Source organism: Triticum urartu, chromosome 7A (assembly GCF_056163025.1).
Source record: "Triticum urartu cultivar PI428250 chromosome 7A, HENAU_Tu73, whole genome shotgun sequence".
Classification (NCBI taxonomy): Eukaryota; Viridiplantae; Streptophyta; class Magnoliopsida; order Poales; family Poaceae; genus Triticum; species Triticum urartu.
The window spans coordinates 183,632,516-183,648,284 of record NC_141879.1 but is presented as its reverse complement, the minus strand read 5'-3'; the positions used below and the strand labels follow the sequence as shown (position 1 = coordinate 183,648,284).

General features: G+C 49.9%; 2 protein-coding genes across 2 annotated transcripts; both read left to right on the top strand.

The window, feature by feature from the left end:
• The first annotated feature begins 3,226 nt into the window (after positions 1–3,226).
• LOC125525807 (aspartyl protease family protein At5g10770-like) lies at positions 3,227–4,813 on the top strand. Its single transcript, XM_087532352.1, has 2 exons — positions 3,227–3,395; positions 3,516–4,813. Exons 1-2 carry the CDS (start codon positions 3,227–3,229, stop codon positions 4,811–4,813), a joined length of 1,467 nt encoding a protein of 488 aa, XP_087388478.1.
• A 2,003-nt stretch (positions 4,814–6,816) lies between these two features.
• Positions 6,817–11,263, top strand: LOC125519714 (1-aminocyclopropane-1-carboxylate oxidase homolog 4-like). The gene is made up of 2 exons (XM_048684455.2): positions 6,817–8,176; positions 10,773–11,263. Exons 1-2 carry the CDS (start codon positions 7,106–7,108, stop codon positions 11,025–11,027), a joined length of 1,326 nt encoding a protein of 441 aa, XP_048540412.1. The 5' UTR covers positions 6,817–7,105; the 3' UTR covers positions 11,028–11,263.
• The last annotated feature ends 4,506 nt before the right edge of the window (positions 11,264–15,769 follow it).

The window sequence follows — 15,769 nt, the reverse complement described above, 5'->3', positions numbered from 1 at the left end:
TCTCTTTACTCGTTCCGTAATACATCATCCCGCAACTAACTCATTAGTTGCAATGCTTGCAAGGCTTCAGTGATGTGCATTACCGAGAGGGCCCAGAGATACCTCTCCAACAATCGGAGTGACAGATCCTAATCTCGAAATACGCCAACCCAACATGTACCTTTGGAGACACCTGTAGAGCTCCTTTATAATCACCCAGTTACGTTGTGACATTTGGTAGCACACAAAGTGTTCCTCCGGCAAACGGGAGTTGCATAATCTCATAGTCATAGGAACATGTATAAGTCATGAAGAAAGCAATAGCAACATACTAAATGATCGGGTGCTAAGCTAATGGAATGGGTCATGTCAATCAGATCATTCAACTAATGATGTGATCCCGTTAATCAAATGACAACTCTTTGTCCATGGTTAGGAAACATAACCATCTTTGATTAACGAGCTAGTCAAGTAGAGGCATACTAGTGACACTCTGTTTGTCTATGTATTCACACATGTATCATGTTTCCGAGTAATACAATTCTAGCATGAATAATAAACTTTTATCATGATATAAGGAAATAAATAATAACTTTATTATTGCCTCTAGGGCATATTTCCTTCAAAAAGGCCATACTTTCAGTTCCATAACCACACAACATCGCCACCGGCGGCTTCGGCATCTTGAGAGCAGGGCAGCGCCGCACAGTCATCGGGTGATTAGTCTTGTTGCAAACGAAACAAAACTGTTGTGTCTCGCAGTCATCATTTGTGTGCCCTGCAGACTGGCACTTAGAGCACCACACCTTCTTAGGAATTGCTGCACCCTCGGATGCCCCTGAAGGTTGAATCGTAGGTGTAGGCTGTTGTTGCATTGGTCCTAGCTGCATATGCGTGTACTGGCCGTGACTCGCAACCATCATAGATGAAGGGGCCATGGAAGGCACATGTACTGGTGGCGGCATCATATGGACCGCGGGTGGGGGAGTGGTGGATGGCAGGGCTGCTCCCTGGTGCGTCTTCTGACGGCCACCCTTGCTTCCCTTCGGCTTGCGAGGTTGTGCAGCAGTAGGGCCTCCGGTGGCAGCAGAGTTGTGTGGCGCCCTGGCGTTGAAGTTGGGAGCCATCTGCACCCCGGCGGCAGCACCATGATGCTGCACATAAGCGTTCATCGCTGGTTGAAAAGCTGCAGGCTGCTGATGTTGCTGTGTGAAGCCAGTCGTTGGTTGAAGAAGATACGGCAGCTGTGGCACGAACTAACCCGAGGTCCCAAAAAATTGCTGCTCGAACGGCGTCTGATACGCAGAGGACTGCTGCACCGGCTGCGGATGCACCGGCGGCTGATGCACCGGCGCAAAAGTTCCCGGCGGCGCATAGGGTTGCGCGACCTGCACCGGCTGGTAAACCCCCGACGCAAAGCCAGGAGCGCCTCCCAACGACGAAGAACTTGGATGAGAGGAGCTTGAAGACGGATTAGACTGGTGGCCGGTGGAGGTGGCCGACGGCGCCGATGGGTCGGCACGCGTCATTGCTGGGGAGCGGACGACAGCCGTGAAGGAACAATTGAACCTAGGGTTGGCTGCCTGCTCTGCCCGGTTCCACAAGTGTCCAAGCCAATGGCTGAGATTGACCATCCGGAGCCGACGTCCAAGATTCGTCTGAACACTTGTCAGACCTGAAACAACCGCAGATGACAGATCGAGATTTCGAACTGTGATCGCCGCGGCGCCCCGCCCTGCCTGACCCGAAGAAAGTGCCGGCGAACAGAATTCCGGCGAGGCCTCCCCATCTCTGAGACACACCTGCGGCAAGAGATCGCCGAGAGTTCTTGGCGGCGATGCTCGAGGAGCCGGGAGCGGGCCGATCCAAGGCTTGATCAGCGGTCTTGACCGGACGGGCACCCCGGAGACGCCGCGGGCGGCCGCGGCAAGTATCATCAGGGACTCCTTCGTTCCTGGCACATCCACGATAGCATCCGACGTAGAGGCCACCGCAATCTCCGCCGAGTCCAGCGACGGTTCTCCGTTCTTGTCAGACATGCAAATACGAGAAACCTCACCTGTCCGTCGAGACGACGGTCTCTCCCACACCCTAGACGCCGGTGTAGGGTAACCAATGTCCGCCCAGAACTCAGCTGCCAGTTCCTCGTCCGTCTTCCTCCGGCGAACAACCCAAGACTGCAGAGTAGAGGCGTCGATGGAGGAGTCTTGAACCGCATGCACCATCTCCTCCGCATCGGTAGAATCTAGGCAAGAGAACCGAGATCCGGAATCCGCCGGCAGCGTCGGCGACCAGCATGGCGCCAGGGTGAGCCGTCGCCTAGAGGCGAGCCGCATGGCTCAGCTACGTGAGGACATTGTCCCAATGTCCCTTATGGGGGAGCTTAATACTGGACAGGTTCTTGCTCCCCCCTGCATATCATACTGCTTCATATCTATCTTTATTTTCTAAGGACTTTCTATTATTGAAACTTGGACTCATATATACCATGATGTTAATGTGTTCCACAACATGTTCTTTCGTGTATCTGAATCAATATTTTCTCTCGTTGCAACGCACGGGCATATGTGCTAGTATAGCTAAAGTGAAAACATTTCCTCTCCCTAAAACACCCGCACATCACGTATATTGTTCCTTCCGGAGCGGCCGCTACAAACGATACTGCTTGGCCGTTTGCTGACCCAACTGCAACAGCATAGACGAATCGCTGCCATAGGATTTCGAGGATGAACGGCCCATATTCATCACAGGGCACCATAAAAGATCTCTTTTTAGTTTGCTCATTTGTACTACCGGTTAATCCCGGTGTCATATCAGTTGATACAATGTACGTAGGAATTGTGTGGGAGAGTGGACTGGCAAGATGCGGCAAAATCATACTATAAGGTGCAGCCTGCTGGCAACAGCATACGTTGATCATTCTTTCTACGAAATTACACAACCGGCTGTGAAGAAACTGATATAGGTACGGATCCCTTTCGATCCGCTACGTATAAACAAGAAGCATACGTTGATCATTTCCTAATTAACTGGCCTTGGGCTGAACGAGCAAACGTATTATAAACAAGAAGGAATACACGTTTTATATGCCCCGTTCGTCGATCGCCATTAACGAGGAATCTACAAGAACAATGCGTGACGGTTGCTTGCGACACCTGTGCGCATGCACTGGGCTCCCTATATATGCAGCACGGCCGGTTTGTCCAGTCTCCATGCAACCAATCCATCTGCTAGCTATAGCAAAGAAATGACTCGTGGGCGTGGGGTTTCCTCTCTGCTCTTGTGCTGCTTGCTTCTCCTCGCTCCTCACCTCGGCAGCTCCTTCCACACCAGCCACACCCGTGCCGGAAAGCTGCTCGCCGTCCGTTCAGCTGACGGTGCATCTCCGACGACCTTCTGCTCGGACATCCCTTCAGGTGAACCCACATGCAACATTAAGCTCGCTAGTGACTTAAGTACGTAGTTAACGCGCGCAGAAGAGTAGTTCTTCGTTTATGCTTTGAATAACTTGCATGGGTTCGCTTAATTTCTTTCAGGAGATGGCGGCGGTGGAATTGCAGGGCGGCTGCCCGTGGTGCATCGGCAGAACCCGTGCTCTCCTCACGGCGGAGCTAAGAGACAAGGCAAGCCCTCAGAGTCAGAGTCCGCGGCCGACGTCCTCCGCCGCGACGCCCTGGGCCTCCGCTCGCTCTACGGGGACTCCGGCTCGGCGTCGGACGTGACGATCCCCAGCACCGGCAGCCCTCTCGTGGCTTACCCGGGCGCGTCCGAGTACCACGTCGTCGTCGGCTACGGCACGCCGCTGCAGAGGCTGGCCGTCGGGTTCGACACGGCCAGCACCGGAGTCTCCCTGCTCGCATGCAAGCCGTGCGCCGCCGACGGGGCGCCGTGCGACAAGGCGTTCGACCAGTCCCGGTCGTCCACGCTCGCCCAAATCCCCTGCAACTCGCTGGACTGCCCGCTCAGCGCTTGCTCCGGGCCCAGCTGCACCTTCTCCGTCAGCAAGAACGACACCGTGGTGCTCAACGGCACGGTCGTCACGGACACGCTCGCGCTCTCCGGGTCGACCACCATGCAGGGCTTCAGGTTCGCGTGCCTGGAGACGGGCTACGCCGGAAGCTCCAGAACTGTGGACGACACCCCCTCCGGCGTCCTCGACCTCAGCCGGGACGTCCACTCCCTGGCGTCGCGGGCGCCTTTCTCCCCGGACACGGTGGCCTTCTCGTACTGCCTGCCGCCGGACACGACCTCCCACGGCTTCCTCTCCATCGCCGCCGCCCGGCCGGAGCTCTCGGGCCGCTTCGTGTGCTACGCCACCCTGCGGACCAACCCCGCCCGCCCCAACCTGTACTTGGTCCAGCTCACCGCGATAAGCGTCGGCGGGAAGGACATCCCGGTCCCGGCCGCGGGGCTCGCCGGCGACTCGCTGATCGCGCTCCGCACCACCTTCACCTACCTGAGGCCGGACGTCTACGCGGCCCTCCGCGACGCGTTCGTCGGGCAGATGGGCCGGTACCGCCACCGCCGCGCGCCGCCGGTGGGGGAGCTGGACACGTGCTACGACTTCGCCGGCCTGCGCTCGGTTCTGCTGCCGGCGATCGCGCTCCAGTTCGACGGCGGGGCGAGCATGTACCTTGACATCGAGCACGTGTTCTACCTCGAGGAACGCCACAACATCTTTGCCGTGGCGTGCCTCGCGTTCGCCGCGGCGACAGCCTACCCTGTAGGGTCCGAGGTGCCCGTCGCCGTTATCGGGACGTTGGCGCAGGCGGCAACCGAGGTGGCGTACGACTTGCACGGCGGGAAGGTCGGGTTCGTCCGCGGCAGCTGCTGATAGTATCACACGAAAACCAACATTCAACATTCAGTGGATCAGCGAGCACGACGGTGGCACTCATCATATGTTCTTTGTACTCCCTTCGTCCGGAAATACTTGTACTTACAAATGATTGAAAATTGATGTATCTATAACTAAAATAAATCTAGATACAACCATTTTTAGGACAAGTATTTTCGGACGAAGAGAGTATTATCTTATTTTGAAACAACGCATAGCACGTACGTGTCGAGTGAAATAAAAGTGTGGTTTTGCTAACTGTGAGGTGGCCAAAAAAAATTCTAGCGTCCATCGATTTTCTCCTTCCCAAAAGGCCGAATATAGGTGAGATGTGAGGAGAGCAGCGACGAGCATCGACCACGACGAGGCCGAGCCAGGACCTTGCCGGAGGCAAGGACGACGCTGCAAGCAATCGCGAGCTACGACATCCCAATCAGATGTGAGAAAATAGGTTAATGGGTGCAGGTGTGGGGACGCCACAACATGAGGTCGGAGAGAGGAGGGCTTAGAGGGATGGCCGCTACAGTGGCGAGCATGACAATTGGGGGTGGGAGTGGGGAGGGGAGGGTGAGACGGTCATAGGAGTGTCATCAGTTAGACCTGGGCTTGGAGGCGGTACAAAAGTAAGAAACTAACTTGGGTTACGCAATCCTCGCATTTGAGTGATGATCACATAGTCCAAAAAATTGATCGGATGGTCACATAAAAATGCGATTGACTATTTTTTAGAAAAACAGGGAGACTCTCCCTGGCTTCGTTACCCGAATGAAACATGAGTGACTATTTCTATGTTGACTTAAAATAAATTGGCCCCAATTTCCGTTTAATTTCACCAACGTTTTGACTGACCGTCTTCCTTGTCAGCCCATTTTCTTCCTCCTACACATGTATCACCGGCCAAACAGCCGACAACCTTTTTCTTAGAATCCGACAGCCTATTTTGAAATTATGGATGTTTTATCCGGTGCAACATATTTTCTTGTCTGCAACTAAGAATTAGCAAAATCTTGGACACGATATTTCTTAGTTCGGGTCAAAATGGGCATGGATGAACAGTGAAGTCCAGAAAATAATAATCAAGAAATCTGCTCTTTAGAAACATTGGCACATATTTTTAGTGCTTGTTAAGTTTCATCATTAAATTACATCTAGTGGCAAGAAAAAAACAAAATTGATGCAAAGATGCTATTCTTAAAAGTATATTGGATTGTTGATTTTTTTCACAACTTGCACGAATGTCATTTCATAATGAAAATTTGCAAGCACTCGAAATATATGTAAAAAAATCATCTTGTTATTATTATTTTTGAATTTTACTGTTGACCACGAGCTCATTTGAGCTCATGACTTCCGCATAATCTTTAGCTTTTCTGTGTCTCTTGTAATTTATTATCATCCATGCTACGGGAACAAGTATTGACAAACCAGAAACCACGGCGCTTTTCTATGAACCAAAAAAAAGTGTTGTTGCTTGGTTGGAGATCGAGTTTGTTTTTCATTCAAATCATTTGAATCAAAAACCTCTGAGCTAAGTACGTTTAGCATCGTCGGTGTATGTGTGAATGTGTGTCTCCGATGGATTTGTCTTTAGTGGATCTGCTCAGATCTGATCATCGTCTGTCTATGTTCGTGTGCCTTCGGGTTGGGTCCTTTCGATCTACGCTACTCTTCATCGGCGGCAATTGCTGTTCTGGTGCGTCGGTCCTATGTGACCCTATGGTGACTTACCGACTGTCTACTACAACAAGTTTTGTCTGGCTCTGGCAAAAAAGGGACGATGACGGTGGCGCGCCTTGGGCTCTCTTATGTGCTCATAGTCATCGTTAGACGGTCTATGAATCTGGATATGATTTTTATTGTTTTTTATGTTTGTTGTCGTGGTTGAAGATGTATAGATCAGAGGTTTTTCAAAAAAAAAAAAGTGCCCTGATGGCACGATGAGACGACATGTGCGAGCCACTCAAAGCTCATGGCGACGGGGAGATCGTGGGCACAAGGAGAACTTACCTGCCAGCGTCGGCATATAGGCTCGCCAACTTTTGGAGAAGTCAACGTACAGGCGGAAACACAAGGGATTTGGTTCGTTTGCCCTTGATTTTCCTCCCTTTCTATACACACAAGAGGATCCACGCAAATCCGGTGATCACACTGAAAATCTCCTCGCCGCCGTGGAACCTCGGGCATAGTCGACCCCCCTCGCCGCCGTGATCACAGCCGGTGCCGCGGCCGCTGGAGACGTGCTCCTTGCCGCTGCGTCTCAGGCACCGTGCCTCGTCGCGTCCGGCCACGATGATGCGCGCCTCGCCGGCACGGCCGATCACATGCGGTCACCTGACCGTCGCCGAACACCGCCGCTCGGTCGGGAGGTTGGACACACGGCGAGGTTTCTACCAACCGCGCGGAAAGGATAAGAAGTCGTCGCGCCAACTGCACGGCGCCCACACGGCCCACCCTTCCCGGCCCCATCCCCTCCACACGTCACCGAATCCAACGGACGCACGCAACCCGACGGCCATGGCGTCCTCCGCCGCCGCAGCCGTCCCCGAGTCTGACCGCGCCGCCCTCGTCAAGGCCTTCGACGAGTCCCGCACCGGCGTCCGCGGCCTCGTCGAGTCCGGCGTCTCCACCGTCCCCGACCTCTTCGTCCACCCCGACCCCTACGCCTCCGTCCCGCTCGCTCCCCCCGGCGTCTCCATCCCCGTCGTCGACCTCTCCCTCCCCGCGCCCGTCGCCGCCGCTGCCGCCGCGGCGGCCGCCCGTGACTGGGGCTTCTTCCACCTCGTCAACTACGAGGCCCTCGTCCCCGCCGACTACCCCGCGAGGGCCCTCGCCGCGGTGCGCGCCTTCAACGAGCTCCCCGCCCCCGAGCGCTCCGCGCACTACGGCCGGGCCATGGGCGGCGGGGTCTCCTACTCCTCCAACGTGGACCTGTACCGCTCCGCCGCCGCGAGCTGGCGCGACACCATCCAGGTGGGGTTCGGGCCTACGCGGCCCGACACGGAGCGCATCCCGCCGGTGTGCCGCTCGGAGATCCTCGAGTGGGAAGCGCACACCACCGCGGTGGCCCGCGCAGTGATGGCGCTGCTTTCCCAGGGGCTCGGGCTCAGCGAGGCGGCTCTGGAAGAGGCCTCGTGCCTGGAGGGGAAGGTCATGGTCTGCCATTACTACCCGGTGTGCCCGGAGCCTGAGCGCACCATGGGATTAGTCCCGCACACCGACCCCGGCGTGCTCACAGTCCTTGCACAGGATGGCGTAGGTGGCCTGCAGGTGAAGCACACCAACGAGGACGGGGAGAGCTACTGGGTTGACGCGAAGCCTGTACCCGGCGCGCTTGTGATCAATGTTGGAGACCTCTTGCAGGTAAAATACACTCTGTCAATGCCCAAATTCTGGCAACTGCATGCAGTTCCAAATACAGTCTGTAACAACTCGCTTCAAGTTATATCTGAATTATCTAAGCATGCCTGCTGCCAATTCAGCTCAAACCAGATGACTTAGGAACAGTGAACATGTTCTAAATACTTCCATTTGTGCACTAATTGACTTTATGAAGTGAGAATTTGTGTGCTTAAAACTTTGAACCCAAGAACACATTTACTCTCATGATGGAAGAATGTAAACTACAGTAGAAAATACAAATGATAATAATTTGTGACTGGATAACCCCATGAACCGTTTGTAGATGCTTTGAACTCACATTTGGTGTTATTTTATTTGCACGTTGTGCGCCACCTGAAGTGTAGAAAATATGAAATGTGATTTTCCACCCGGTTGATTCATAAAATCGATCAAGCGGAGTGTCAAGTGTGTTCAGTAGCTGCAAGTTATTTTATCTCCAAAGTCTTGTTTGGCAAACAAGAGGGGTTATAACTCAAGATATCCTTCTTATTCCAACTTAGATCACCCTCTGATTATTTGTAAAAACTGCTGATTCATCAAAAAAAGATTACCATCAGATTCTTTTATGATATGTTGGCGACAAACCAGACACTCAAGCAACGGTGCTTTAGTGAACCCTGCAACTGCAAGTACCCATAAAGGATACCACTAGAAATTGTGAATAGCTATCCCACTTAATTATCCAATCAGTGAATCACTAGTCCGGATTGAAGTCGTATAACTGACACAGATATGTACGAACTGCAGAAAGGCAGTCCATTTTACTCTGTAGCAACATGTTCTAACTTCCAACATTCTACTCCCTCTGTAAAATTTAGGCGTACTTTGACTACTCGAGTCCATGCTTTGACCAAGAATCAATCCAGTAATACTTATTGTGTTATACACATAAGATACTACTCATTTTGTCTTCCAAATCAATTTCTTCTGATTGTAATTTTGTAACTATGAACAAAATGTTGTAAAGCAATTTACGGTCTAAGCTCATATTTGACAGTCAAAATATGCCATACATTTGCAATGGACGGACTATCTATTTCTTTGGGTACACATTCCTATTAAAATACATAAGCTGCTGGTGGTTTCAAGAACGTGTGGTAGAAACGATTTCTCTATGGTAATAACTAATCAGTATAACCAGCAAAAATATCATTGAAGAGAGATAACTGGAACTGGATGTGGGTAATATGCTGATCACAAGGTAAAGGCCCAGAGAACTAGCAATGTATACTGTAAGAAATAAACTGACTCCACAGAGAACTAGCAATAGATATACGAAATAGCAACTCCACCAAGCAAATATCTTTGTAGAGCTATTGAAGAATCAAGACACAAATTTGTGCAGTTAATGATTTGGAGAAAATGTAATAGGTTTCATGGCAATTTATTTGTCGATAACGAGATGCATATCCATTGAGCAATATGGAAGCCTCTCTTCTCCCTGTGGTCTTGTCAACTTGTTTTCCTATTTTCTCACTTGCCTTTTGCTCCCTAGATCTTCCCACCATTATCTAGTACTTATATCCAGAACCTATAGGGTTTTCTTTTCTCGAACACAGAACCTAGAGGGCTTGAGGAATTTGAAGAACTATGACTAGCAAAGATGTGTTCCTATGCATTAAAGCACTGCTGTCTCTAGAATGTGCACTTGGCCAGCAGCTAGACAGATTTTCTTTTCTTGTTGAGTGATGTTTGAAGCATTAAACTTGCATCACAACTGTGAAGTCCCATGATGACCAGGCCATCAGAGGAAGAGAAGTTGAACCATGATACAGGTGGTGCCCCAGAACACACCTACACACAGGTGCATACAGGAGGAAAACGCTTGGTAGTGCCCACCTCTTTTGAAAACTGGAAACCTGATAGTTTCAACTTTGAAACTTTACAGCTCAACACAATTCAACTTACTTGAGTTGGACATGTTGTTGTATTAGTAGTAGGTAGTAAGTGACAATAGTCAATATATTGGAAATTAATATTCCCTCTGATCCAAATTACTTGTCGCAGCTTTAGTACAATTTTATACTAAAGTTGTACTGAACCTGCGACAAGTAATATGGATCAGAGGGAGTACCAGAAATATAAGTCCCATGGGTAACATGGTTGATGAACAAAGCTGGCGCTGAAGATTATTGCTGTGTGGATTACATTTTCATCTACTCCCTCGGATCCAAATTAATTGATGCAGCCTCCAAATTAATTGACGCAGCCTCTATATATACTCCCTCGGATCGGAGGCTGCATCAATTAATTCGGATCCGAGGGAGTATCTCTTTTTTTAAAGGGAAATCCTCTGTATCATAGTTTTAATCATTAAAAAGAGACGCTATTACATAGAAACGAAACTATTCACTAAAACAGAGCGTAATCTCATGGTTATCCCAAATTCTCATAAGACTATTCAAGAGCTTGATGAAATATTAATCAGCTTGTTGTTATTGAATTGGTTATCTAGACACTTAAAGTACTGGTCCACAGTGCAGTTTTGAGGAGCAGTTTCATAATGCCATCATCTCATGCGCATCTAATCTGTTTTTTTACCCTATTCTTTCTTCAGATAATGTCGAACGATAAATACACGAGCGTCGACCACAGGGTGGTGATGAATTCGCGTGAAGAAGCCAGAGTTTCGATCGCCGTCTTCTTCAATCCTGGGAAGCGAGGGGATTCTGTTTTTTATGGACCGCTGCCAGAGCTCGTTTCTTCAGAAAACCCAGCAAAGTACAGGAGTTTCACGATGTCTGAGTTTTTCGGGGCCTTCTTCAAACGAGACCTTGCTAGCAAAGCTCTACTTGACAACTTCAAATTGTAAGATGGTTCAAGCGTCACCATACAATGTTTAAACCTGTGTACATGCCAGTATGTAACCATCTCAGTGCAAACGTCGTCCTGTGAGAGTGAAATGCAATTATTCTACCTCATGTGGTTTCTCCATAGTGCCTCCCAACATAAAGCTAGTATTTTTTCCACCGTGTAATCATCATATTCTTGTTGTCTCAGTGGGCTGTCTTATGGAGCTGAGTGTGGCCTCAAGGCTGTTAGTCTTCACACATCGTTGAACACATTGTTTTTTCCTGTAAAGTTTTCATATTGTTTTAGGCATGTACTCTCTCTAAAGAAATATAAGACCGTTTAGATGTAGTGATCTAAACGGTCTTATATTTCTTTACAGAGAGAGTAAATATCAAGTGGGCCAAAATGCATATGACTGGATGTATGATGTAATTCTTTCTGCAACCATCATTGCTTGACCTGCTGGCTTGAGCATTCAGGCACTCGTTACTCATTAGCCGTTGGAAGTTGTATTTCTTGCGCCTCCGGTTGGAATTCTCTGTCTTTCACAATCTGATGTTGACTGAAAGATTTTGTGGTGCCATCATTTGCGCCTTGGGAAGGGGAGCCTTGGCGCAGTGGTAAAGCTGCTGCCTTGTGACCATGAGATCACGGGTTTAAGGACGTGTTTGGATTTCACCCTGGAGTAAAAGTGCCTGGCCTGAAGTATGCCTGGAAGCTGCCTGTATCCTGTTTGGTTGATTACCCGGTAAGTCCCCACGTAGCCTGGCCTGGACCAAGTATAGGTGCGCTTAGCCTGGCCAGCCTTCCAGGCACACGGTTAGACTAGTCATAATAGGAGTAACTTCAGCAGTAACATCAAATCCAACTCAGCAAATTTGCTTATGTGGCTAGCCACAATGGGAGTAATTTCAGTAGTAACATCAAGTCCAACTCAGCAAATTTACTTATGTGGCAATGAGTTAATGAGGAGAGAGGTAGTTGTAGTAACTTAGCTAGTTACTGTAACATCACATGTTCCAATGCAATATGAGTCTATAACCTAATAAATGAATCCTTGCATATTATCACACTTAAGTTACTACCCACTATGAAGGTAGTAACATAGTCTAGGGATACGTGTATGTTACTAGTATATATTACTCTTCATTGTGGCTAGTCTTAGCCTGAGCCAGGCTACCCAGATCCAATGCATGGCAACGACAATCGAGGTGCCTGGCAACCAAAAGCTAGCAGTCCGTACTAATTAAAGAGTGCAGCAGCTTCCACACAAATCTAAGGGGCTGTTCGGTTTGTGACTAATTTTGCCAAAGGTTGCCACACCTAAGGTTAGGCAAGTTTAACTAACTTAGGTGAGTGTTTGGTTCAAGCCACACCTTAGGCAAGCCGCACTTGAGCCCCACATGGCATACACACAAAAAGTGTGGCAAGATTCCCTTAGGCTTGCCAACTTGTAGCTCTCATTTTGATGAACTAAGCTTAGGCAAGGTTGGCAAAAATATATGGCGAAGTGTGGCAATGCTAGGCCTAGAACCAAACAGCCCTTAATACTCGTCCAGGCCAAGGAAGCAAACCAAACATCACCTAGCCCAGGCAGCCTGGCCAGGCAAAAATCTTCCATTTTCCAGGCACAAACCAGGGATGCATTTTTCTCAGGCATAGAGCCCAGGTCGCCAACCAAACAGCCTCTGAGTCCTAGAAACAGCTTCTTACAGAAATGTAGGGAAAGACTACGTACAATAGATCCAAAGTGGTTGGACCTTTCCCTGGACCTTGCGCAAGCGGGAGCTACATGCACCGGGCTGCTCATCATTTGTACCTTGATTCTACTTCCTCTGAATCTCCTTTCCGCTGGCTGTTGAATTGTTGACAGCGTTAGGCTGGTCATAGTGGGAAGTAACTTAGACTAGTGTCATATGCATGACACTAGTCTAAGTTACTATCCCCATAGTGCAAAGTATCTTAATAATAGTGTCATAGTTTGTTTCATTTATTGTCTTATAGACTTATTTTATCTCAGAAAACGCTATGTTATAATAACATATTATAGTGTGGTGCCTTCACACTGCTTTTATCACATCTGCCAGGTGGAAGAAGGTACGAGTGGTCCAGGAGAGTCGACAGGACACCACCTTGCAAGCAGGCGCTTCCCCAGCGTGAAAACACCACCTTGCAAGCACGCGCTTCCCCAGCATGAAAACAGGGTGCACTCACGCACACATGGCCCATCCCTAGGTCATGCGCAAACGCGCAGTTTTGATTTTTCAAGGAGCAGAATACCGACTGTTCTACAGTACTTAGTATTCTTCAACTTTAATTATGAAATGCATCACATTTTTGTTTCGACTGATTTTATTATGGCATTATAAGGTGCCCAGATGGAAGGGCGTGCAAAGGGCACGCTGTGGGTAGTGCTCCGCCACGAACTGTGCAGCTTCAAGGTTCTGCTTGCTGTTCAGGCTTTGAAGTTGAAGCGCACACGCTAGCTGCATGTGAGGCTGGTAAGCATGGACAGATCTGTGATTGCTACTGACGCTGTGCATGTATAAATAGCTCAGTCAACTGAGCTCGTGAGTTGTCCTGACTTTCCACTCTCGACGATAACCAAGCACTATGATATGATAACTACATAATCACGATTCTTTTCTGTTCCCGTTTGACTTGCAGCTTGAGCATAGCGTGCAGATAATATGTACATAAGTTATCTGCAGGAGAGAAGTCTAATTTAAACCCTGAGGTTGTAGAGCTTGTCGAAAATAAACCCTCACCTTTGAATCCCTGAAGTCCGTACCCTGTACTCTCTAATCCCGGTCGTTTTTAACCTTGCGGTCACATCCAAACAGGGATTTCGTATTTGGCATCGAGAATAGCCGGGATCGGTGGGTTAGGCAGCACATGTGTTGAAGTGAGGAACATGCGCACCAACCTAGCTAACGAGCTTTCGTCTCAAGTGAACAGAGATAGCTCTTCTATAGGAAACACACACAAGAAAAAGCATCGTCCACGGGTTTGCTTCAGTCTGATCTGCTGCGGCATGAAGGCATCGTAGGAAGAATACAAGGCGCCGAATAGCTGCACCAGGGGTAGCGAGGAAGGAAGAAGGTGCCTGGCGCAGCTTCGATGGCTGCAGCGCTGCGGCCGCCTCGTGCGCTCACAGATGTGCTATGGCCAATGAGTGTGCTGTAGTATGGAGAGTTGGAGATCCACCCAGCGACAGTGCGTTGCGTACATGATGCAGTCATGCAGAAGAAGAAGTAGGTGGAGGGCAGCGCGGAAGCCCCGGCGGAGAGGTATGCTCGCTCGCCGGTGGCCAAGCCGACGTTGTACGTGGCTGAGCTGACGTCCATGGAGTCCTTCAGGTCCCCAACAACGGTGAGGGACGGCGTGACGTGATGGCCAGTAGGCGCGCGACAGCCCCGGCGATGCATGAGCATGAGCCGGCGAGACGGCTGTCAGCTCGCCAGTGTATGTGAAGCCATGTACAAACAGTCGGAAGTCGGCGAGCAAAACGATGTTGCCAGCAGTGCACACGTAGGTACGCAATCCTCAGGTGCGTGTGCAAGTACGCGTACACACGTATCTTATTTTGCGCTGCTCGTACATGCATACCCTTGTGTTCAAGTAGCTAGCGCTGCGTATGATCGACCGGCGCCCCTGTGTCAAAAGAAAAAAGAAAAAAAAAGAGAGAACCGGAAAGAACGACCAACCGACGCGGTATATACTCACGCTGCCACGCACTAAGACATGCATGCATGCACTCGTTTAAACAAAAAAGTCAGCAAACCCGGTCTTTCCCTGCCATGTCATTAAACCCCCTCTTAAAGAAGCATCAAGGTTAAAAACGACTGGGATTAGAGAATACAGGGTACAGACTTCGGGGATTTAGAGATGGGGGTTCATTTCCGACAAGCTCTACAACCTTAAGGTTTAAATCAGACTTCGCTCTTATCTGCAGCTACCAAGGATCGATCGGAACACGGAAAGTTGGGAGCAGTGTGAATGAAGGGAGAATGCTCTATTTTTCTTAAAGAAATGAGTATGAGATGATGTCCTCTGATTCGGAACAAAAGCAACGGGAGTTCAGATTGATATAAATATCGATGAAGGAAGTTAAATTCCTGAAGACCTGAACGCATGCAGCGACGCATCATCATATGCTCCTATATTATTATTTGCAACATGCAGTTTAGAGTGCGGTGCAAGTGCAATCTTGGCACGTCAGACCGATCGACTAGCTTGCAATTGCATGCATAGGGAAACCAGACGTGCACGGCCACTGAATCGGCCGATTTAGTTTGGCGTGAAGGAACCGGCTTTACCGCCGCAACACGCAGCCCCAGCTCCTTGCCTGGCTAACAAAAATGTCGAATCCGATGATCAGTTGAGTTCCCCTGTGCTTAATCTGGGAACTGCAGGCGAGTGAGATCACCTCTCTCTCTCTATCGCGCACACGTAGTACGTGGGTACATGAGGCGAGGTCAACCGTGCAGTCGTGTCCGATTGATCAGATCCGTGGATCGTGCACGTCAGGGACCCTATCTGGGTGGTCCGGGTCGGAGGGATGGAGAAAGAGTGGCGCGTCGTGGTCGCGTCGGTTCCTCCACACGCGCGGTCTTCCTCTCGTTTGTCTTCGCTTTCGCGCGTCGCCTCGCCAGGAAATCTCTTGCTTCGCATCTTGTGGGAACGTGGGGCTCGATGCGGACGTATAGCTGGCTGTGGATTGCGTCGGCGTCGGCTTCGGGGTCCAATCCGCTCAATCAT

What these genes read in the sequence shown, in the direction of transcription:
- LOC125525807 (XM_087532352.1), top strand. Translation starts at nt 3,227, where the DNA reads ATGACTCGTGGGCGTGGGGTTTCCTCTCTGCTCTTGTGCTGCTTGCTT. An exon ending in CTGCTCGGACATCCCTTCAG is followed by an intron (nt 3,396 to 3,515) that starts GTGAACCCACAT and finishes AATTTCTTTCAG; the next exon opens with GAGATGGCGGCGGTGGAATT.
- LOC125519714 (XM_048684455.2), top strand. Translation starts at nt 7,106, where the DNA reads ATGATGCGCGCCTCGCCGGCACGGCCGATCACATGCGGTCACCTGACC. An exon ending in ATGTTGGAGACCTCTTGCAG is followed by an intron (nt 8,177 to 10,772) that starts GTAAAATACACT and finishes TTCTTTCTTCAG; the next exon opens with ATAATGTCGAACGATAAATA.